At 41.3% G+C, this 23,251-nt stretch overlaps 1 protein-coding gene and 1 non-coding gene across 3 annotated transcripts in view; both read left to right on the plus strand.

Annotated features, from left to right (window-relative positions):
- SNTB2 (syntrophin beta 2) overlaps nucleotides 1-23,251 on the plus strand; it is a 123,924-nt gene that overhangs the window by 79,157 nt on the left and 21,516 nt on the right. For both annotated transcript variants that reach the window (XR_010727095.1, XM_066243189.1), the window contains exon 5: nucleotides 15,045-15,241. Coding sequence is in view for 1 of the 2 variants with exons in the window: in XM_066243189.1 (XP_066099286.1) it covers nucleotides 15,045-15,241 (197 nt within the window). In the remaining variant the exon portion in view is untranslated. The remainder of the gene's footprint in view (nucleotides 1-15,044; nucleotides 15,242-23,251) is intronic.
- LOC136313825 (small nucleolar RNA SNORA77) lies at nucleotides 17,183-17,307 on the plus strand. The gene has a single exon (XR_010727252.1). It is a non-coding gene; the product is annotated as a small nucleolar RNA SNORA77 (small nucleolar RNA).

The following is a 23,251-nucleotide window of genomic DNA, read 5'->3' on the forward strand; positions in this document are numbered from 1 at the left end:
CCATGACTGTGGGAGGAGAAGAAAGAGAGAGAGGAGGGGGAAGGGTAGAGAAGCAAATGGTCATTTCTCTTGTGTGACCTGACCTGAGTGATTAAAATTTTATTTTCCAAAGAAAGCTTATTAATATGACAGTAGAGATTTTTTAAGTTTAAATTTCATGGAAAAAGTTATTCTCTAGTTATGATCGTAGTTTTATCCTTAGATACTTCCTTAACCGTGTGTGACTGGAGGGATGGAGCAGGCACCTGTGACATCCCATTGGCAGGCCTTTGTTTAGTACTAGAAATTACAACCCCATGAACAAATACGTTATTTCTGGTCATACACTAGGCTGGGCCTAGAACATCAAAGCACTTTGGCACTGAAAGAGGAAATGGGGTAGTTGTGTTTGTGCTATCTCTATAGTATTAATTTGCAACTAGAAAAAAGATGTAAGTAAGATTTAATGGTTAAAACTATAACAGGAATAGATCTTTATGACCTTGGCTTAGGCAGAGCTTTCTTAGATATAATACCAAAAGCATAAGCAACAAGAGAAAAAAATAAATCAAAATTAGAATTTTTTGTCCTTCAAATGTCACCATCAAGAAAGTGAAAAGACAGCCTGACCTGTGGTGGCGCAGTGGATAAAGCGTCGACCTGGAAATGCTGAGGTCGCCAGTTCAAAACCCTGGGCTTGCCTGGTCAAGGCACATATGGGAGTTGATGCCTCCAGCTCCTCCCCCCTTCTCTCTCTCTCTCTCTCTCTCTCTCTCTCTCCTCTCTCTCCCTCTCTGCCTCTCTCTCTCTCCTCTCTAAAAATGAATAAATAAAAAAATAAAATAAAAAAATAAAAAAAAAAGAAAGTGAAAAGAAAAAAAAAAGAAAGAAAAGAGAACCTACTGGCCCTGGCTGGTTGGCTAAGTGGTAGAGTGTCACCCTGGCATGTGGATGTCCTGGGTTTGATTCCCGACCAGGGCAAACAGGAGAAACAACCACCTGCTTTTTCTCCCCTCCCCTCCCCCTTCTCCTTCCCTCCTTCCCTCCCTCCCTCCCTTTCTTTCCTCTCTCTCTCTCTCTCTCTCTCTCTCTCTCTCTTTCTTTCCCAGAGCCATGGCTCAATTGGTTCAAGTTTATTGGCCCAACACACTGAGGATGGCTCCATGGAGCCTCTGCCTCAGGTGCTAAATAAAAATGGCTCAGTTGCAAGCATGGCCCCAGATGGGCAGACATCTGCCCCAGATGGGGCTTGCTAGGTAGATCCCGGTTGGGGTGCATGTGGAAGTCTGTCTCTCAATCTTCCCTCCTCTCACTTGGAAAAGAAGAAAAAGAGAAAAGAAAAGGGAACCCACAGAATGGGAGTAAATAATTTGCAAATCATATATCTAATCTGGGACTTATATCTAAAAAATATGAAGAACTCTTACAGCTCAATAATAAAAAGATAAGTTACCCAATTAAGAAGTAGGAAAAGGATCTGAATAGACATTTATCCACAGAAAATACACAAATAGCTAATAAACCTGACCTGTGGTGGTGCAGTAGATAAAAGCATCAACCTGGAATGCTGAGATTGCTGGTTTAAAACCCCAGGCTTGCCTGGTCAAGGCACATATAAGAAGCAACTATTATGAGCTAATAATTCCCGCTTCTCCCCCCTTCTCTCTCTCTCTCCTCTCTCTAAAATCAATAAATGAAAAAAAGAATTAAAAACCAAATAGCTAATAAGCGCATAAAATGATGTTCAATATAATTAGTCATCAGGGAAATGCAAATGGAAACCAGAGTGAGATACCACCTCCCACCCACTAGGATGGCTATAATTAAAAAGACCAATAACAAGTGCAGACTAGGACTTGGAGGAAATGGAACCCTAATACACTGCTGGTGAGAATGTAAAACAGTGCAGTTGATGTGAAAAACAGTCTAGTAATTCCTCAACAGGATAAACAGAGTGACCTTATGACCCAGCAATTCCACTCTTTTGTTGTATACCCAGAAGAAATGAACACTTATGTCCATCCAGAAACTTACACAAGAATGTTGGGGTTTTTTTTAGATTTTTATTTATTCATTTTTAGAGAGGGGAGGGAGAGAGAAGGGAGGAGGAGCAGGAAGCATCAACTCCCATATGTGCCTTGACCAGGCAAGCCCTGGGTTCTGAACCAACGACCTCAGCGTTCTAGGTCGACACTTTATCCACTGTGCCACCACAGGTCAGGCTTATACAAGAATGTTTATACAAGCATTATTCATAAAACCCAAACAGTGGAAACAACTTGAGTGTCCATCAGCTAATGAATGGATAAACAAAATATGGTATAGTCATACAGTAGAATATTGTTCAGCAATAAAAAAGTGCAGGTTTTTTTTGTTTGTTTTGTGTTTTTTTTTAAAGTGCAGTTTTGATAAACTCTGCAACATGGATGAATCTTGAAAACAGTGCTAAGAGAAAGGAGCTAAACACAAAAGACCACATACTATATAATTCAATTTGTGTAAAATGTCCAGAATAGGCAGATCTGTATAGACAGAAAAATTAATCATTGCCAAGAATGGGAGGAGGGGAGTGGGAGAAATAAGGAGTAACTGCTAATGAGTATAGGATTTCTTTTGGGAGTAATAAAAATATACTAAAATTGAATGTAGTGGTGGTGGTTGTATAACTCTGAATATACTAAAATCTATTGAACTGTACACTTTAAATGAGTCAAGTGTATGACGTGAATTATATCTCAGTAAAGATGTTATAATTTTTTTATTTTTTTTTACAGAGACAGAGAGAGAAGTCAGAGAGAAGGATAGACAGGGACAGACAGACAGGAATGGAGAGATGAGAAGCATCAATCATTAGTTTTTCGTTGCGCCTTAAAACGCCTTAGTTGTTCATTGATTGCTTTCTCATATGTGCCTTGACCACCGGCCTTCAGCAGACCGAGTAACCCCTTGCACGAGCCAGTGACCTTGAGTCCAAGCTAGTGAGCTTTTGCTCAAACCAGATGAGCACGCGCTCAAGCTGGCGACCTCGGGGTCTCGAACCTGTGTCTTTCCGCATCCCAGTTTGACGTTCTATCCACTGTGCCACCGCCTGGTCAGGCAAGATGTTATCATTTTAAAAAATATACGACTTAATAAAAGTGACTAAGGCCAATCCCTAATAAACTTGAGTTTCAATTCCTACTTTACCACTTGGAGTAGGTAATTGAGAATATGTTACTTAACCTTTTTGTGCCACAGATTTTCATTTGTTAATGAAACCCTGATGGACCCTAATGACCCACTGAGTATTAATGAGTTAATACTTATACAATGCCTACAGTGGTACCTGACACATTGTTAACTGCTTTGATTATAATAACAATACTTTTATTATTAGGTGAAAATATGTCAAAGAAGAATTCTATGGAAAAAGTGTAATTGGTTTAATTTGGCTGTTGTTAAATTAGAAACTTAGTTCTACAAAAGTGTTTTTTTTTTAATTGATTTTAGAGAGAGAGAGAGAAGCATTCATTTGTTGTTCCAACTTAGTTGTGCATTCATGGGTTGCTTCCCATATGTGCCCTGACCAGAGATGGAACCCATAACCTTGGCATTTCAGGATGATGTTGAACTAACTGGCCAGGGCCTACAACATTATTTACAAGTAGTGAAAGTTTTATGTTAAATGTGGATAATTCAAATGTATTATTTGGATCAACCTAGACATGCAAATTGATCTTGGCCATTAATTAAATGGGTGGGGCCAGTAGCTCCCTGAACATGTTTCTTACTAACTTTAATTAATGTAGCTGCAGGGATTCTTAACTCCTTGTTTAGGAGCAAAGATTAGAACCAGTGGATTAGGAGCAAAGATAACAGGCAAATGAGAGGTTTAGTTTTTCCCTGTGGCCATGTCCGCCACATGGAATTGGTGTAAGTCACTGCATGATAGAATTAAATGGGACTTAATCATCATCTGCCTCACAGAGGGGTAGAGTATGGCCACTGAGAGAGGCCTGATGATGGAACCAGACCAGGAGGTATAACAAAGAAAGGCAAGACCAAAAAGTGGTGTGCTTATGTCTTTTTAGTGTGAGGGAAAGAGAGGGATTGAGATTTATATGAGTAATGAGAAAGGGCTGAATGTTCACTTTTCACTAATTCTATTTCTAATACTTTGGAATATGTTCTTATGAATGTATGAGACAAAAAAAAAAAAAGATAGTATAAACACATAGGGAAGAAAAAATAAATTAAGGACCTTGATTATCTACAAAATCTAGATAGTCAAAAATCAAAGAACATTGTTAGGGTGATATAAATTAACAAGTTATTATTTATTTATTTTATTAGCAAGAGAGAGAGAAAGAAAAACAGAAAGGGAGAGAGATGAGAAGCATGAACTTGTAGTTGTGGCACCTTAGATGTTCACTGATTGCTTTCTCACACATGCCTTGAGGGGGGGGCTTCAGCCCACCCATTGACCCCTTGCTCAAGCCAGCGACCATGGCGTCATGTCTAGGATTCCACACTCAAGACAGCGACCCCGCGCTCAAGCCAGATGAGACCACGCACAAGCTGGAGACCTCAGGGTTTTGAACCTGGATCCTCTGCGTCCTAGGTTGATGCTCTGACAACTGTGCCACTACCTAGTCAGGCAATAAGTTATTTATATTGGATTGCACCTTTATAGGTTCTTGAAAACCAAAACCAAGGCTGTGTGTGTGTGTATGTGTTGATAGCTGATATTTCAGACTGGTGAAGAATTAAACCATGAAGGTATTACATGAAGAAGATATTTATTTTTTAATTTATTTCATTTTTATTTTACATATCTCTTGGGATTAAAGCCAAATATGCCTGACCAGGTGGTGGCACAGTGGATAGAGTGTTGACCTAGGATGCTGAGGACCCACATTGGAAACCCTGAGGTTGCCAGCTTGAGCGCAGGGTTGTCAGCTTGTACGTGGAAGAATCAAAATGATCCCATGGTCACTGGCTTGGCTGGAACCCCCTGGTCAAGGCACATATGAGAAGCAGTCAATGAATAGCTAAAGTGCCACAACTATAAGTTGATGTTTCTCATCTCCCTTTCTGTCTGTCTCTCTCGCTAAAAAAAGAAAGCCAAATACATGATAGACGTAAAAAAACACATTGGTTTTAAAGGTGCTGTGGATTTTGCAGGATGTGCATTTTGTCCTCTTTTCCAATAAGCTTTCTGTGCCGGAGGAGAAAATGATCCAAAGAAAGTGTGACTACTTTACAGTGTGGAAAAGTGAGTGGTGGTGTGCTTACGGGACTTATGGGACAAAAGCTTCTGAAACGCCTTTGCAAGAAAGAGCTCATGTGGCCTCCCCACTAAAGGGGGGGGGGGGGCAGCTTTTTGGCTGTGTGTACTAACCAACTGCTCACAGCAAGACTTTAGCAGCTGGTTTGCATTAGATTCCCTCTGCCAAATATTTCATAACCAGATCTGTAGGAAAAATTCTCCTAGACTTTATATTTTTTAATGTGTGACTTGGGATTAACAATCAAACTGAATATGGTAGACTACACCCTGTCACTTTCCCCATGCTCTGTCTTACTTGTATCGTATGTGGAGTAATTTTGAACTTAACTCTTGCTGCAATAGCTAATGTTAAAGTGGCACTTTGGTTCTCTGGGAATCCACTGGGTAAGGCAGTTTTTAGAGTCTACTTTCATGGACCTCTGGGGAACCCCTGTTCAGGGGATCTATAAGTTCAAAACTATGACTAAGATATAGCTTGCTTTCGTTTACTGTTGACATTTGCACCGAGGACTGGTAAAATTGCTGGTGCCTTAGCTTGAATCAAGGCAGTTGGAACCAAACTGTATGGACTTGCAGGGGAGGAAAATGCCAATTTAACATCAGAATGACTTTGTTGAAGCAGTAAAAAATTATTAGTTGTATTCACTCTTAATCCTTGAATATTCATCTTTTCAATGTTCTGTAAAGGTTGATTGTTTTTCTCAAAAGAAAAGCATGTGTAAAAAATGAACACTATTTTTTACTTGAAATAACAACTGGTTGACAAACTATGGTTAGTCAGACTTGGTAATTTTGTCACTTAAGTAATACACTGATAGTGTTTGTTGCCAATTATAAAATTCTAGTTTTCAAACCAAGATTAGAATTCTGGAAAACTTGTATCTATCACTGTGAGTTGATAGCTTTCTGATACCTAAAAATTTTCTGATGAGATCAGTAGTGGTATTAGCAGATGTGACTTCAATGTTGTATAATGAGATGCTATAAACATTTGGAAAATCTGCATAGCCCAGTGAAAAAATATTTTCCAAGTGACTAATAATGATGTTACAAAATCATGCAAGTGCAGTCCATTCAAAGTGCAAGGGAGACCAGTGGGTATATAATGTAACAGGATATGAAAAGTTTATAGATAAGATTTCAGATACTGCATTGCAACTGACCTTTAAGAAACCACTTGAGTTTTGCTTCAGTAGACAGGATATCCACAAATATCTTGAAAAGGCTATTAAAATACTTTCTTTTCTAACTACATACTCTTTGAAGCTGGGATTTCTTTATATACTTCAATTATATACTGCGACAGAATGCAGAAGCAGGTATGAGAATTCAGCTATCTTTCATTAAGCTGGATATTAAAGTGATGTTTATAATATTTAAAACAATGCCACTGTTCCCATTAAATATTTTGGGAAACTTTTTTTATTTTTTAAAGTCCCATCAGTTTAATAATAATTAAAAAACCCCAAGGGAAACTTTTTAAATAAAAATAAGCTATTTACATTAACATGTAATGAGTTTATTATTTTTATTTTTATTAATGTGTTTTAATTTCTCAGTTTTAATTTCTAAGTATAGTAAGCATCAATATATATAACCCATATAAACAAAAGTATTATAGAATACTCAGCAGGTTTTGAGTATAGAAGGGCATTCAGACCAAAACGTTGGCAAACCACTAGGTTAGTGCTTCCTGACTGTGGCTACACACTTGAACCATATGCAGAAATTTTAATTAAATAAGGTGGTCTGGGCCCCATCCAAGGCCAGTTAAATCTGAATTTTTGTGTGTGTGTATTTTTTTTCTGAAGCTGGAAATGGGGAGAGACAGACAGACTCCCGCATGCGCCCGACTGGGATCCACCCAGCACGCCCACCAGGGGCTATGCTCTGCCCACCAGGGGGCAATGCTCTGCCCCTCCGGGCGTCGCTCTGTCCCGACCAAAGCCACTCTAGCGCCTGGGGCAGAGGCCAAGGAGCCATCCCCAGCGCCCGGGCCATCTTTGCTCCAATGGAGCCCTGGCTGCGGGAGGGGAAGAGAGAGACAGAGAGGAAGGAGGGGGGGGTGAAGAAGCAAATGGGCACTTCTCCTATGTGCCCTGGCCAGGAATCGAACCCGGGTCCCCCGCATGCCAGGCCGACGCTCTACCGCTGAGCCAACCGGCCAGGGCCAAATCTGAATTTTTAAAAGCTATGCACCAGGTGATTCTAGTGTACAGCCAGGATTGAGAGCTATAGTAGTTAACTTGGCTATACCAGTTGATGAATTAGAAGAAATGGCCTTTCCGTTCAGATACACATTCTTGCCATTAATCTACAGCAATAGTGACTCCCTCAAGGAAATGTGAAAAAGCAGCCATTTGCTCTTATTTGTGTGTTTGCTCAGGCTTTTATTAGAGTGAAAGAAGGAACCAGCAGATTTGTACAAAAATATAGGAATAAATCATACAGTGAAGTCAGCAAGCCATTTTACTGTATTTAGTTCTCTTTGCTGTATATTTCTCAGTCAAGTTTCTTAACATTCTGTGTAGAACCCCTGACTGGGTAGCTCAGTTGGTTAAAGCATCGTTCTGATACTTGAAGGTTGTGGGCTTGATCCCTAGTCAGGGCATATACCGGAAGCAACCAATGAGTGCACAGCTAAGTGGAACACAGTTCTCTCTCTCCCTCTCATTCTTTCTCTTATCAATAATTTTTTTTTTTTTTTTTTTTTTTTTTTTTTTTTTTTACAGAGACAGAGAGTCAGAGAGAGGAATAGACAGGGACAGACAGGAACGGAGAGATGAGAAGCATCAATCATTAGTTTTTCAATGCGAGTTGCAACACCTTAGTTGTTCATTGATTGCTTTCTCATATGTGCCTTGACCACGGGCCTTCAGCAGAGCGAGTAACCCCTTGCTCGAGTCAGCAACCTTGAGTCCAAGCTGGTGAGCTTTTGTTCAAACCAGATGAGCCCACACTCAAGTTGGTGACCTTGGGGTCTCGAACCTGGGTCCTCCGCATCCCAGTCTGAGACTCTATCCACTGCGCCACCGCCTGGTCAGGCTTATCAATAATTTTTTTTTCTTTTATCAATAAATTTTTTAAAATTTCAAAATTCTTTATGAAAAACATTGCCTGCTGGGTTCCTTGTAAGTGAAGAAGTGTATTTGTTCTGTTATATTGATCTGTTTAGAAGTTCTTAAACATATGGAAAATATTTCTAGAAGAAGCGAATACATTTTTAAATTTTTATTTAGAAATGAAATTTAGCCCTGGATGGTTGGCTCAGTGGTATAGTGTTGGCCTGGGATGTGGAAGTCCCGGGTTCGATTTCCGGTCAGGGCACACAGGAGAAGCTACCATCTGCTTCTCCACCCCTCCCCCCTCCCTTCTCTTTCTCTTTCTTCCCCTCTAACAGCCATGGCTCAATTGGTTTGAGCAAAGTTGGCCCTGGGTGCTGAGGATGGCTCCACAGCCTCACCTTGGGCACTAAAATAAAATAGCTTGAGCAACAGAGTAATGGCCTAGATGGGTAGAGTATTGCCCACCCATTAGAGGGCTTGCCAGATGGATGCCAATCAGAGCGTATGTGGGAGTCTGTCTCTTTGTCTCCCTGCCTCTCAATTAAAAAAGAAAAAAAAAATTTAATGGAGTGACATTGATCAATAAGAGTGCATAGGCGGGCTCATCTGGTTTGAGCAAAGCTCACCAGCTTGAGCCCAAGGTCCCTGGCTTGAGCAAAGGGTCACTTAGTTTGCTGTGGCCCCCCAGTCAAGGCACATTTGAGAAAGCAATCAATGAACAACTAAGGAGCTGCAACGAAGAATTGATGCTTCTCATCTCTCTTCCTTCATGTCTGTCTGTTCCTATCTGTCTCTCTCTTTCTCTCTTTCTATCTCAGTCACACACACACACAAAAAAGAGTGCATAGATTTCAGCCTGACTAGGTGGTGGCACAGTAAACAGAGCATCAGACTGGGATGCAGAAGACCCAGGTTGGAAACCCCAAGATCCCCAGCCTGAGCGTGGGCTCATCAGGCTTGAGCATGGGTACACCAGCTTGAGCGCGGGGTTGCTGGAATGAACGTGGGATCATAGACATGACCCTGTGGTCGCTGGCTTCAGCCCAGAGGTCACTGGCTTGAAGCCCAAGGACACTCGCTTGAGCAAGGAGTCACTCACTCTGCTGTAGCCCCCCGGTTAAGGCACATATGAGAAAGCAATCAATGAACAACTAAGGAGCCACAATGAAGACTTGATGCTTCTCATCTCTCTCCCTGCCTGTCTGTCCCTATCTGTCCCTCTCACTGTCTGTCTGTCTGTCTGTCTGTCTCTCTCTCTCTGTGACAAAAAGAAATAAAAAAAAAAGAATACATAGGTTTCAGGTAAACATTTCTATAGCATTTGAACTGTTGATTGTGTTGTGTGACCATCACCCAAAGTGAAATAATTTTTTGTCACATACGTTTTGTACCATACGTTTTATAGCCCTTTGTGTCTTCAGTGTTCACCTGTGTTGTCACAGCTATCACAACTTCATTCCTTTCATGGCTGAGTAATATTCCATTGTTTGGATATAGCACATTTTGTTTTTCCATTCATCAGTTGATAGACATTTGGGTTATTTCTCTACTTTGGGGTATTTTCAATAATACTACTATGAACATTTTTGAACAAGTTTTTATGCCAGCATATGTTTTCAGTTCTTCTGGATATAAACCTAATATCTAATACCTGTCCTGGACTTAAAATTTCTAAAACCAAATTCTGTGTTACCCTAACAAACCTGTTCTTCCTGCACTTTTCCATTTATTTAATGGAAAAAAGAGCAAGAGCAGAAGTTTTTAATTAATGAAGTCCAACTTAGTAATATTTTCTTTCATGAATCATGCTTTTAGTGTATTCTTTAGATCACCTAGATTTGCTCTTAAGGTATCTTCTAGAAATTTTATACTTTTGCGTTTTACATTTAGATCTAAGTTCTATTTTTTATTTTTTGTGAAAAGTATAAGCTCTTCCAAAACAGAAAGCACCAGGCCCACATGGGTTCACTGGTGAATTCTATCAAACATTTAGGGACGAAATTTCCTATACTCTCTTTCAGAGAATAAAAGCAGAGGCAATACTTCCCACCTAATTCTATGAGGGCAGCATTATTCTAATACCAAATCCAGGCATATTACAAGAAAACAATACTAAAAAAAAGAAAACAATACTAAAGACCAAGCTCTCTCATAAACATAGAGCAAAAATTCTCAGCAAAATATTAGCAAATCAAATCCAAAAAAGTATAAAAAGAATTATACATCACAACCAAGTGAGATTTATCTCAGGTATGCAAGGCTGGTCTAACATTTGAAAATCAATTAATGTAATCCATTATATAAACTAGCTAGAGAAGAAAAATCACATGATAATATCAAGATATTTAGAAAAGTATTTGACAAAATCCAATACTCGTTCATGATAAAAACTCTCAGTAAACCAGTAGTAGAGGGAAACTTTCTCAACGTCATTCAGACTGTCTACAAAAAAAAATGTACATCTAACATCATACTTAGTGATGACAAATATAAAGTTTTCCCACTAAGATCACGTACAAGGCAAGGTTGTCCCTTCTTGTGACTCCATCATACTGGAAGTCCTTGCTAATGCAATAAGGCAAGCAAAGGAAATAAAGGGTATGCAGATTGAAAAGGAAGACACAAAACTCTCTGTTCACAGATGATATGGTCATCTATTTTTTTAAAAATCCAAAGGAATTGACCAAAAAACTCCTAGGTCTAATAAATGATTATAGCAATGTTGCAATGTACAAGGTTAATATATAAAAATCAATTGCTTTTCTATAACTAACAATGAATACATGGAATTTGAAATTAAAAACAATGTCATTTTACATTAGCACCCCCCAAAATAAAATACTTAGGTATAAATGTGATAAAATATGTTCAAGATATGTATGAGGAAAAATGTAATACTCTGATGAACTAAATCAGTAGAGAAATATTTCATTTTGATATTTATGGACAAGAAGCTGTAATATTGTCAAGATATCATTCCTTCCCAAATAGATCTATAAGTTCAATGTAATTTCAATAAAAATTCTAGCAAGATTTCATGGATACTGACAAACTGATTCTAAAGCTTTTATGGAGAGGCAAAAGACAAAGATAACCAACACAGCATTGAAGGATAAGAACAAAACTGAAGGACTGATACTACCCAACTCTAAGGCTTGCTGTAAAACTGCACTAATCAGAACAGTGTAGTTTTGGTGAAAGAATAGATAGATCAATGAAAGAAAATGGAAAGCCCAAAATTAGACCCCTATAAATATATTCAACTTTGACAAAGGAGCAATGGCAATAAAATGGAGCAAAGATAGTCTCAGATAATCGACAAATAGTACTGGAACAACTAGACATCCACATGCAAAAAAAAAAAAAAAAAGAATCTAGACACTGATCTCACAAAATTAACTCAAAATACAAAACTGTAAATCTTCTGGAAGATAACATGGGAGAAAAGCTGTATATCCTTGGGTATGTTGGTGGCTTTTTTAGATACAATGCCAAAAACATCCATGAAAGAAATAATTGATCCTGACCTGTGGTTGTACAGTGGATAAAAACATCAACCTGAAATGCTGAGGTTGCTCATTCAAAACTCAGGGCTTGCCTGGTCAAAGCACATAAGGAAGTTGATGCCTCCTACTTCTCCTCCCCTTCTTTCTCTTTCTCTCTCTCTCTCGCTCTCTCTCCCTCTGTTCTCTATCTAAAAAAAGAATAAGTAAAAATCTTTAAAGAAAGAAAGAATTGATGAGCTAGACTCCATTAAAATAAAAAGTTTTTGCTCTGCAATAGACAATAATTGTGCCCTGGCTCATGGTACAGCAGATAGAGCTCCACCCTGGAGCACTGAGGGTGGTGGGTTCAAGCCAGGGGTCACTGGTCGGTTGGCTCAGCGGTAGAGTGTCAGCCTGGCGTGTGGATGTCCGGGATTTGATTCCCAGCCAGGGCACATAGGAGAAGTGCCCATCTGCTTCTTCACCCTTCCACCTCCCCTTTCTCTCTATCTCTCTCTTCCCCTCCTGCAGCCAAGGTTCCATTGGAGCAAAGTTGGCCCGGGCACTGAGGACGGCTTTGTGGCCCCTGCCTCAGGTGCTAGAATGGCTCCTGCCACATTGGAGCAATGGCCCAGATGGGCAAAGCATTGCCCCCTGGTGGGCATGCCAGGTGGATCCCGGTCGGGTGCATGCAGGAGCCTGTTGGACTGCCTCCCCGCTTCTAACTTCAGAAAAATTAGATAGATAGATAGACAGATAGATAGATAGATAGATAGATAGATAGATAGATAGATAGATAGATAAAGTAGGCTTTGGCCCTAGCTGGATACCTCAGTTGGCTCATCATTCCAAAGCTCAGAGGTTCTATCTCCAGTCAGGCACATACAGGAACAGATTGATGTCCCTGTCTCTCTCTCTTCCCTTCCCCTCTTGCTAAAATCAATAAATAAAAATTAAAGGGAAAAACAACAATGGGTCAAGTCTTAACAGACACCTCACCAGAGAAGATACAGAGATAGCAAATACGAATATGAAAATATGGCCTGACCAGGCGGTGGCACAGTTAGTAGAGTGTTGGACTGGGACGCGGAGGACCCGGGTTTGAGACCCTGGACTGGGACACGAAGAACCCAGGTTCAAGACCCCAAGGTCGCCAGCTTGAGCGTGGGCTCATCTGGTTTGAGCAAGGCTCAACAGCTTGAGCCCAAGGTTGCTGGCTTGAGCAAGGGGTCACTCAGTCTGCTGTAGCCCCGTGGTCAAGGTACATATGAGAAAGCAATCAATGAGCAACTAAGGAACCACAACGAAGAATTGATGTTTCTCATCTCTCTCCCTTCCTGCCTGTCTGTCCATATCTGTCCTTCTCTCTGACTCTGTCTCTGCCACAAAGAAAAAAAAAAGAATATGAAAATATGCTCCATATCATGTCATCAGAAATACAAATTAAAACGAGATACCACTACACACTTTTATTAAAATGGCCAGCATCTGGAACACTGACAATACCAAATGCTGGTAATGATGTGAAGCAACAGGGAGGGAGGGAGGGAGGGAGGGAGGGAGGGAGGGAGGGAGGGAGGGAGGGAGGGAGGGAGGGAGGGAGGAAGGGAGGGAGGGAGGAAGGGAGGAAGGGAGGAAGGGAGGAAGGGAGGAAGGGAGGAAGGGAGGAAGGGAGGAAGGGAGGAAGGGAGGAAGGGAGGAAGGGAGGAAGGAAGGAAGGAAGGAAGGAAGGAAGGAAGGAAGGAAGGAAGGAAGGAAGGAAGGAAGATATTGGCTCTGGCCAGGTATTTCCATTGGTTAGAGCGTGGTTCCAATATGCCAAGGTTTCGGGTTTGATCCCTGGTCAGATAGTTCAGTTAGTTAGAGCATCAGTCTGAAGTACAGAGGTTGCCGGCTTGATCCTGCTCAGGGTACATATAGGAATAGATCGATGTTCCTGTCTTTCTCTCTCACTAAAATTAATAAGTAAAAATTTTTAAAAATCAACCAATGAAGCCTGACCTGTGGTGGCGCAGTGGGATAAAGCGTCGACTTGGAACACTGAGGTTGCCGGTTCGAAACCTTGGGCTTGCCTGGTCAAGGCACATATGGGAGTTGATGCTTCCTGCTCCTTCCCCTTCTCTCTCTCTCTCTCTCTCTCTCTCTCTCCTCTCTCTCTAAAAAAAAATCAATAAATAAAATGTTTTAAAAAAAAAAAAAATCAACCAATGAATACATAAATAAGTGGTATAACAAATCAGTGTTCCATTCTCTCTCCCTTCTTTTCTGTCTAAAATAAAAATATTTTTAAAAAAAAGAATTGGGGGCCTGGCCTGTGGTGGCGCAGTGGATAAAGCATCGACCTGGAAATGCTGAGGTCGCCGGTTCGAAACCCTGGGCTTGCCTGGTCAAGGCACATATGGGAGTTGATGCTTCCAGCTCCTCCCCCCTTCTCTCTCTCCTCTCTCTCCCTCTCTCTCCTCTCTAAAAATGAATTAAAAATAAATAAATAAATTTACTAAAAAAAAAAAAAAAAAAAAGAATTGGGTTATCAAGCCATGAAAAAAACATGGAAGATACTTAAATGCATATTACTAAGTGAATGAAGCCAATCTGACAAGGCTTTATACTGTATGATTCCAACAATATGACATCCTGAAAAAGGCCAAACAATGGAGACGATAATAAAGGTCAGTAGTTGCTGGGGGAAGGGGAGGGTGAACAGGCAGGGTACTGAGGATTTGGGGGGCAGTGAAAATACTCTATGAAACTATAATGTTGGATATATGTCATACATTTGTTCAAACCTGTGTCACATACAACACCAAGATTGAACCCTAAAGTAAACTATACACTTTGTGTGAATTTGATTTGTCAATGTTAGGTTCATACTTGGTTAAAAAAAAAAATGTACCAGTGTGGCGAGTGATGTTGATAGTGAAGGCGACTATGCATGTATGGGGATTTATTTCCTATTCAAAATTGAATCTTTTATAAATATGCATAGCCACTTGGGAGCATAGAAATGCCAGTGGAAAATTGGAAGGTCGGCTCACCAGCCCAGTGTTCTGCCTGTGACACCAAGGATCATATTGTGGGAAAACAGAACAGTATCTACTTAAAAGACTTATAATCTTATTTTGAAATGTACTTTCCGGAACACGGCTGATGGCTTTTATACATTTCTAGATTTCAGCATAAATTGCTGACTTTTCCATCTGACTATACATTAATTACTTTTCATCTTTGCTCTGTTTGTGGTCCTAGGTTGGTTCATTCTGGCTCTGGATGTCGATCACCCTCACTTGGATCTGACCTTACATTTGCTACCAGGACAGGCTCTCGGCAGGGCATTGAGATGCATCTCTTCAGGGTAGAGACACATCGAGATCTGTCCACCTGGACCAGGATACTTGTTCAGGGTTGCCATGCTGCTGCTGAGCTGATCAAAGAAGTCTCTCTAGGTATAGATCCTGGCATTTCATTTCTAATAGTGATTAAGTGGGACTGTTACTCGGACAGTGAAAACCATTATCATATGTGTCAGACTTTAAAATGTTCTGAAATATGGCAGCTTAAAGTGATCATGAGTGGAAGAAACCTGGTTTCTTTGTTTCAATAGCAACATTTTTCTAAGCCTTGTACATGGCTCTGAATACATTCATAAAATCCTGGGTACAGATGGCAGTTTTACTGTTCATCATTTAAATCTGTACAATAAGGCCCTGGCTGGTTAGCTCAGTCAGTCAGAGCATCATGCGTCCTGAAACTCCAAGGTAGCGGGTTCAGTCTCCGGTCAAGGCACATGTAGGAAGCAATCGATGAATGCCCGACTGAGTGGAACAACAAATGAATGTGTACATGCTCTCTCTCTCGCTCTTTCTCACTCCCTTCCTCTCTCTATCTCTAAAATTGATCTATTAAAAAATCTATATGATAATTCAAGTACTAGATGCATTGACCTTCCAGTAGAAATTTGGAATCTAAATTATGGGTACCCTTAAAATAAGAGCATCTGGAAAAGTTTATGGCTGTAGAAAAATAAAGAATTTGGCATAGGAGTTTCTCTTAAAAAGTTTGAAAGTGCATGCCTGACCAGGTGGTGGCGCAGTGGATAGAGCATTGGACTGGGATGCAGAGGACCCAGGTTCGAGACCCCAAGGTCGCCAGATTGAGCGCAGGCTCATCTGGTTTGAGCAAAAAGCTCACCAGCTTGAACCCAAGGTTGCTGGCTCCAGCAAGGGGTTACTTGGTCTGCTGAAGGCCTGCAGTCAAGGCACATATGAGAAAGCAATCAATGAACAACTAAGGTGTTGCAACGCGCAATGAAAAACTAATGATTGATGCTTCTCATCTCTCTCTGTTCCTATCTGTCTGTCCCTGTCTATCCCTCTCTCTCTCTCTCTCTCTGGGAAAAAAAAAAAAGTTTGAAAGTGTGCTTACTGAAATAAGCATCTAAAGGAAATACGGATATAATTCTGGTGGTTTCTTTTATTCTCGAAGCGCCCTCTTGTGGTTAGCCTATATAAATTGGGGTATGGTTTCATGTGTATGTATTTGTGTTAGATTTACTATATATATGTATAGATATTTCCAGATTGCTTGTCATTTTAAAAAAGATTTTATTTATTGATTTTAGAGAGAGAGACAAAGGGGGATAGGAGCGGGAAGCATCATCTTGTAGTAGTAGCTTCTCGTATGTGCCTTGACCAGGCAAGCCTGAGATTTCAAACCGGCGACCTCAGCATTACAGGTCCACATTTTATCCACTGTGCCGCCACAGGTCAGGCAGTTTGCTTGTCATTTCAATAATAAAAGAATAGTCAAATTAATTATACAATTACATTTTCTAATATAGTTTGAATTACTTTAAATATCTTGGTTATAAGTTCGTTTACTTAATTTTGCTTCTTTTATCTATGATTTTATTTTATAAACCTAGTTGGACAGAGTTTATATAAAAAGAGAAAATGTTTCAAGAGCAGAATGTCTTGTGATTTATCTTTCTTTCTATTGCTTTTTGACAGTGAGGGAGATCCATGGCTTTAGAATTGCGTGGGCAGCTTTTCTGTGGGTTATCCTCTAAAAATGGCACAGGGACAGTTTTCTAATGTCAGATAATGCAAATCTTCTTCATCTATTTAGGGCCTGCTCGATATTTTCCTCACAGCCACAGTGGTAATTCGAGCAATGACACCAGTGACCAGTGAGAACCTACTGTGGATTTTGACCAAAGCCACCACTTCCACACTGTCTTTCCCATTTGTCCATCTCCTGCCTGTTTTCTCTGTGGAGTGTTTGGTCACCACATTATGGGCTGTGGGGCTCTGGTTTTTATCCTGACCATAGAATGTGCTTTCTGGGATTCAGAGAGATGTGCTTCCCAAACAAGAGTTCAACTTGTTGCAGACTCACTCTGCACCCGGCCGCAGTCTCAGACTAAAGCTGTCTCCATCTGCCATAGAAACACTCCAGGGTGTTGTGACTACTTTAACCTGTCAGGGTGATGCAGCTGCCCAGGGACATGGTGAAAAAGAAAGAAAGAAAGAAAAAAGAGTTCAACTTGGTTTTTAATACTTTTTAGTTTTGTGTTGTTTCTTTGGTGTCTGGTAGCTAAATTTCACATTGCAGGAAATCAAACTCTATTGAGTCTCGGCTCACAGTTGTTTAAATCTGATGTCTTGAGGAAAGGGAAAATAAGGACTGCTGGTTTTTGTTTTTAAATAGACAAAAGAGGCCCTGGCCGGTTGGCTCAGTGGTAGAGCATCGGCCTGGCGTGCAGGAGTCCCAGGTTTGATTCCCGGCCAGGGCACACAGGAGAGATGCCCATCTGCTTCTCCACCCCTCCCCCTCTCCTTCCTCTCTCTCTCTCTTCCTCTCCTGTAGCCAAGGCTCCATTAGAGCAAAGATGGCCCTGGCGCTGAGGATGGCTCCGTGGCCTCTGCCTCAGGCGCTAGAATGGCTCTGGTCGCAACAGAGCCACTCCCCAGATGGGCAGAGCATCGCCCCCTGGTGGGCGTGCCGGGTGGATCCCGGTCGGGTGCATGCGGGAGTCTGACTGCCTCCCCGTTTCCAGCTTCAGAAAAATACAAATAAATAAATAGACAAAAGAAACATGTTTAGGTAGTTTTTAACTTTCTGTTTTCATTCACAGCTATATTTTAGTATTACTCTGGTAATACTTTTGTTTTTGCAGTTCAGGTCCACTGATGCACTGTACCTGTGACTCACTTCCTCTGTATTTAGAGTGGTGCCAGATATATTAAACTGGCCAAAGGAAGCTGCTGTGATGCAAAGCAGAGTTTCTTTAAAATGTGTGTTTGTGTGCATGTGCCTGTCCATGCATGTATTCATGTGTGCACACTTAGTCTGGTAAGTGTATACACACACATTCACATGTGTATACACATGCCTGACCAGGCAGTGGTGCAGTGGATGGAGCGTCGGACTGGGATGCAGAGGACCCAGGTTCAAGACCCCGAAGTCGCCAGCTTGAGCGCAGGCTCATCTGGTTTGAGCAAAGCTTACCAGCTTGGACCCAAGGTCACTGGCTCGAGCAGGGGGTTACTCAGTCTGCTGTAGCCCCACGGTCAAGGCACATATGAGAAAGCAATCAATGAACAACTAAGGTGTTGCAATGAAAAACTAATGATTGATGCTTCTCATCTCTCTTTGTTCCTGTCTGTCTGTCCCTATCTATCCCTCTCTCTGACTCTTTCTCTGTCTCTGTAAAAAAAACAACAAACAAACATAAAAACACATGTGTATACACATACATACATAAGACAAGCATGTTCTTCAGACACATGTTACCACTTTCTGTTCAGTTGTTGGGAAATTCAGAAAGGTTCATTTAAAACTATAATTGTACCACATACATATTCAGAAATTCATGGCCTAAAGGAAGTTAGGTAGTTGACAAAGAGATATCACTTATGCTCTGTTTTCCTGTCCCTTATGTGTTTTGGTTATAGATTATTCATTTAGAAAAATTTCAGTGACAAACTGTAAGATTTGACTAGTGAATATAACACATGATCTTCATAATGGTCATTTAGTTTGTTTGTTTTGTTTTGTTTTTTTAAGATTTTATTTATTGATTTTAGACAGTGGGGAGGAGCAGGGAGCATAGCAGTTGCTTCCTATATGTGCCTTGACCGGGCAAGCCCAGAGTTTCGAACTGGTGACCTCAGCATTCCAGGTCAGCACTTTACCTCTGCGCCACCATAGGTCAGGCTCATTTAGTTTTAAACCTTTATTAGGTTATTGTCATAGTAGAATTGATCAGTGATCCTTCTGGTACGCAAAGACTTTTTTCTTCTAGGAAATATGAACTTCAAGATGACTAAGCAGAGAACACAGTTAACTTCCTCAGGTCCCTGAATACCATTGTCATTAGTCACAGGAATTGAAAATATGAAAATACATATATGCATGTAATTTGAACTTTAATAAGGAGGCTTTTAAAGGCTTGATTTCATTATGTCAGTTACCCCAGCTATTAAAGTTTTTAAATCATACAAGAACTTTATGAAGACACTATGTTTCTGTAACTTTGGTGATCTGGAGACGAAGAAGTCATGGATATATGTAGGAGTTGCATTAATAAATATGTAGAAAATCTGAAGAGGAGAGGGAACGGAGGCATCTAAAAGTATTTACAGGGTTAGCATATCTGAGGAAAGAATTTGCTCTACCCATGTTCTCAGTTTTGTAGAAATTCCTTTGAGTCCCTTTCTATTCATCTACTTAGCAAATATTGATTGTATTCTCTGTGCTTTTACTGGTTGTACTAAAAGAAGATAGGCATAGCACCTGCCTTTCAAGTAGGAAGGACAGAAAAAGAAAGGACAATAGGTACATATCAGGATTGTTATAAATCATAGAGATACATATTCTCTGACCCTAACACACAACCCTCTAAGGCAAATTTTATTACCTTCATTTTCAAGATAAAGGAACTGTGGTCAGTGTGGTCGGGGCTTGAATTGGGGACTTTCTGACTCCTAAACCAGAGCCTCAAGCCCCTGCATTTATGCCTCTAAATGATACATCCTTACAGCCCAATTAAACTCCTGGAGGACATATAAATTATCAGTTTCACTTTATTCATTAAATCAGTAAATATTTACTGAGTATTTTATTATTTACAAAGCTCTGCTTGGTAATGAGAGAAGTAAAAATAAATAAGACTTACCTCATGCCTTTGATCAAATAGCTATAAGAAAGGAACATAGTGTCCTGACCTGTGGTGGCGCAGTGGATAAAGCGTCGACCTGGAAATGCTGAGGTCGTCGGTTTGAAACCCTGGGCTTGCCTGGTCAAGGCACATATGGGAGTTGATGCTTCCAGCTCCTCTCCTCCTTCTCTCTCTCTGTCTCTCCTCTCTCTCTCTCCCTCTCTTCTCTAAAATTAATAAATAAATAAAAAATTTTAAAAAAAAAGAAAAAAAAGAAAGGAACATAGTGTCATGTACTTCTTTGTAACCTTGAGTATGATTAGCCTGTTGATTATACTTGATGGACTGGCTTTTCCCATGTGCAGTGATGGAGAATGTTGGCCCAGCCTTTCTCTTAGACAGTCCTGAGCAGTCAAACCAGGTGAACCTGTGCAGCCCTCTCCCTTCTGGGTTGTTCTGAATGCCCAGAGGAGCTCATAGGGTCCTGCAGCAGCTAACAGGTCTTTCTGGAAACATTTGGAGTGCCCCCAGAGTCTTCCACCCAAGTAATTGGCCCAAGAACAGCAGAAACAGGATTTGTAGGATAGAATTTCTTTGACCCCAGGGTCTTTGTCCTTCATGATACACTGAAAACCACCAGCAGTCTCACTTAGAAAGACATAAAGTAGAAAACGTAAGTTGTATTTACCAGTATTCATCTTGGTGTAATCCTAATAGATATATTATTTGTTAATGAGCTTTTTTATCCTCTTAGCTTAATTTTTTTTCTACTACTAAGGGAACTGCTTAGAAAGTGAACTTTAATGTATGTCATTACGCTCAACAATATCTTTGTGGTTTGAAAAAGCCAGGGCCCCTTCCACTTAGCAGACTATGTTGTAGCTAGAGCAGCAGAAGGAAGACCAGGGTGGGTGGGGACAGTGGTGTCACAGAAGCCAAAGGAAGTGCATTCCAAGGAGAGGAATGGCCAGTAAGGTTAAATGTATCAGGTGGGATGATTTAGGGCTCAAGTTACAGAAAATACCCTCTAAAATCAGATTAAACATTAAAGGAATGTATTCTCTTACATTATATAGAGAGAACAAGGCCCTGGCCAGGTGGCTCAGTGGATAAAACGTCATCCCAGGGCACTGAGGTCGTAGATTCAATCCCTGGTTAAGGCACATATAAGAAGCAAACAGTGGCCCTGGCCTGTTGGCTCAGTGGTAGAGCGTCGGCCTGGCGTGCAGAAGTCCTGGGTTCGATTCCCGGCCAGGGCACACAGGAGAGGCGCCCATCTGCCTCTCCAACCCTCCCCCTCTCCTTCCTTTCTGTCTCTCTCTTCCCCTCCCGCAGCGAGGCTCCATTGGAGCAAAGATGGCCCGGGCGCTGGGAATGGCTCCTTGGCCTCTGCCCCAGGCGCTAGAGTGGCTCTGGTCGCAACAGAGTGACGCCCCGGAGGGGCAGAGCATCGCCCCCTGGTGGGCATGCCGGGTGGATCCCGGTCGGGCGCATGTGGGAGTCTGTCTGACTGTCTCTCCCCGTTTCCAGCTTCAGAAAAAAAAAAAAAAGAAGCAACCAGTGGCTCTGGCCGGTTGGTTCAGTGGTAGAGCATCGGCCTGGCGTACAGGAGTCCCAGGTTCGATTCCCGGCCAGGGCACACAGGAGAAGCTCCCATCTGCTTCTCCACCCCTCCCCCTCTCCTTCCTCTCTGTCTCTCTCTTCCCCTCCCGCAGCCAAGGCTCCATTGGAGCAAAGTTGGCCCGGGCGCTGAGGATGGCTCCATGGCCTCTGCCTCAGGCACTAGAATGGCTCTGGTCGCAACAGAGCAACGCCCCAGATGGGCAGAGCATCGCCCCCTGGTGGGCATGCTGGGTGGATCCCGGTCGGGCGCATGCGGGAGTCTGTCTGACTGCCTTCCTGTTTCCAACTTCAGAAAAATACAAAAAGAAAAAAAAAAAGAAGCAACCAGTGAGTGTACACCTAAATGGAACAACTTAAGTAGAATGAGTCTATGTTTCTCTCTTTCCTTCTCCCTCTCTCTCTTCCTGTCTCTCTAATCAATGGGAACTTTTAAAAAAAATATTCTAAAAAGGAGAGAGAGGACAAGAGTAAAAGGAGAGCGGTGGTGTGTTTTCTCTCCCCAATCACAGTTCTTTTCAGAGTCAGTTTGTTTCATATGCACACCCTGGACCAGTGCCTATCACCAGGGAAAAGCCAAGCTGATTGACCCAGAGGCTGTCTGCCCTTGAAGTTGAGGGAACCCTTCTCTGAAACACATTAGGAGAAAGTAGAAACCTGAATAAAAGTGGGGTTTGGCTGTAAAGGAAGAATGGAGAAATAGAAGCTGGGTCGACAGCCAACAATGAGTACTACAAGTATTAAGTCAGATGAGGGCTGAAGAAGCAGGTCGGATTTAGCAACATGGAGATAATCGGTGCCCTTGGGGAGAGACGCTGGGTAGTGTGATGGCAGATTGCAGAGGGTTGAGGCTTGAATGGGAGGTGAAACTGAGTGGAGACAGCTGTCTGAAGAAGTTTTGCTGTGAAGAGGAGAGAGGAACTGGTAGAGGAAGGTAAGGAGTTGAGTAGACAGAGAATAATGAGAGAGACTTGAGCATTTTAAAAAGTTAATGGAGGGATCTGGGTTGGAGGGAAATGTTGAAAATAACAAGAGGTGAAAGGAATAATCAATCTTGTCCATTTCTGAGAAGGTGGGAGTGGATGGGACCCAAAGCACAGGCAGAGGGATTGGCCTCAGCCTGGAAGAAGGGCACTGGGGAGAGGCCAGGTGGAGCTGCATGTCTACTTCTGAGCTGTCAAAATGGACATTGCCTTTTCCTCCTGAGTAATTTGTGCCATAGACATCCCCGGCTTTTACTGCATCCTTAACTTCGAGTGCAATTACAGGCTACTTTTATAGTGTTTATGTCTTAACATAACATAAGTTTTTCCTTATGGAAAAACTTTTTTTTTTTTTTTTGCCTCAGAGCCATCAGTTAGTCTAATACACCAAAACCATCACTGTAAAGAACTTTACAATATAATATTACTGAGAAGCTGGGAGAAATAGCAGAACTTTAGTCTGAGGATTTCCTGTGACATTTAGGGTCCAAATATTGGTCCATTTGTCCCAGTCCCAGTGTCTTATATCTGCCCAGTTAAATAAGGCTAGCAAAATCATCAAATATTGTACCAAAAAACATGTATTAATGCTCCAGATCAGTTACTTTCAACCCCAACAGCACAGTGGGATAGCCTGGAAAATTTTTTAATAATTTTGATGCATGAATTCTACTTCCATCAGTTTTAATTCA

This window comes from Saccopteryx bilineata, chromosome 9, assembly GCF_036850765.1.
Source record: "Saccopteryx bilineata isolate mSacBil1 chromosome 9, mSacBil1_pri_phased_curated, whole genome shotgun sequence".
NCBI classification, from domain to species: Eukaryota; Metazoa; Chordata; class Mammalia; order Chiroptera; family Emballonuridae; genus Saccopteryx; species Saccopteryx bilineata.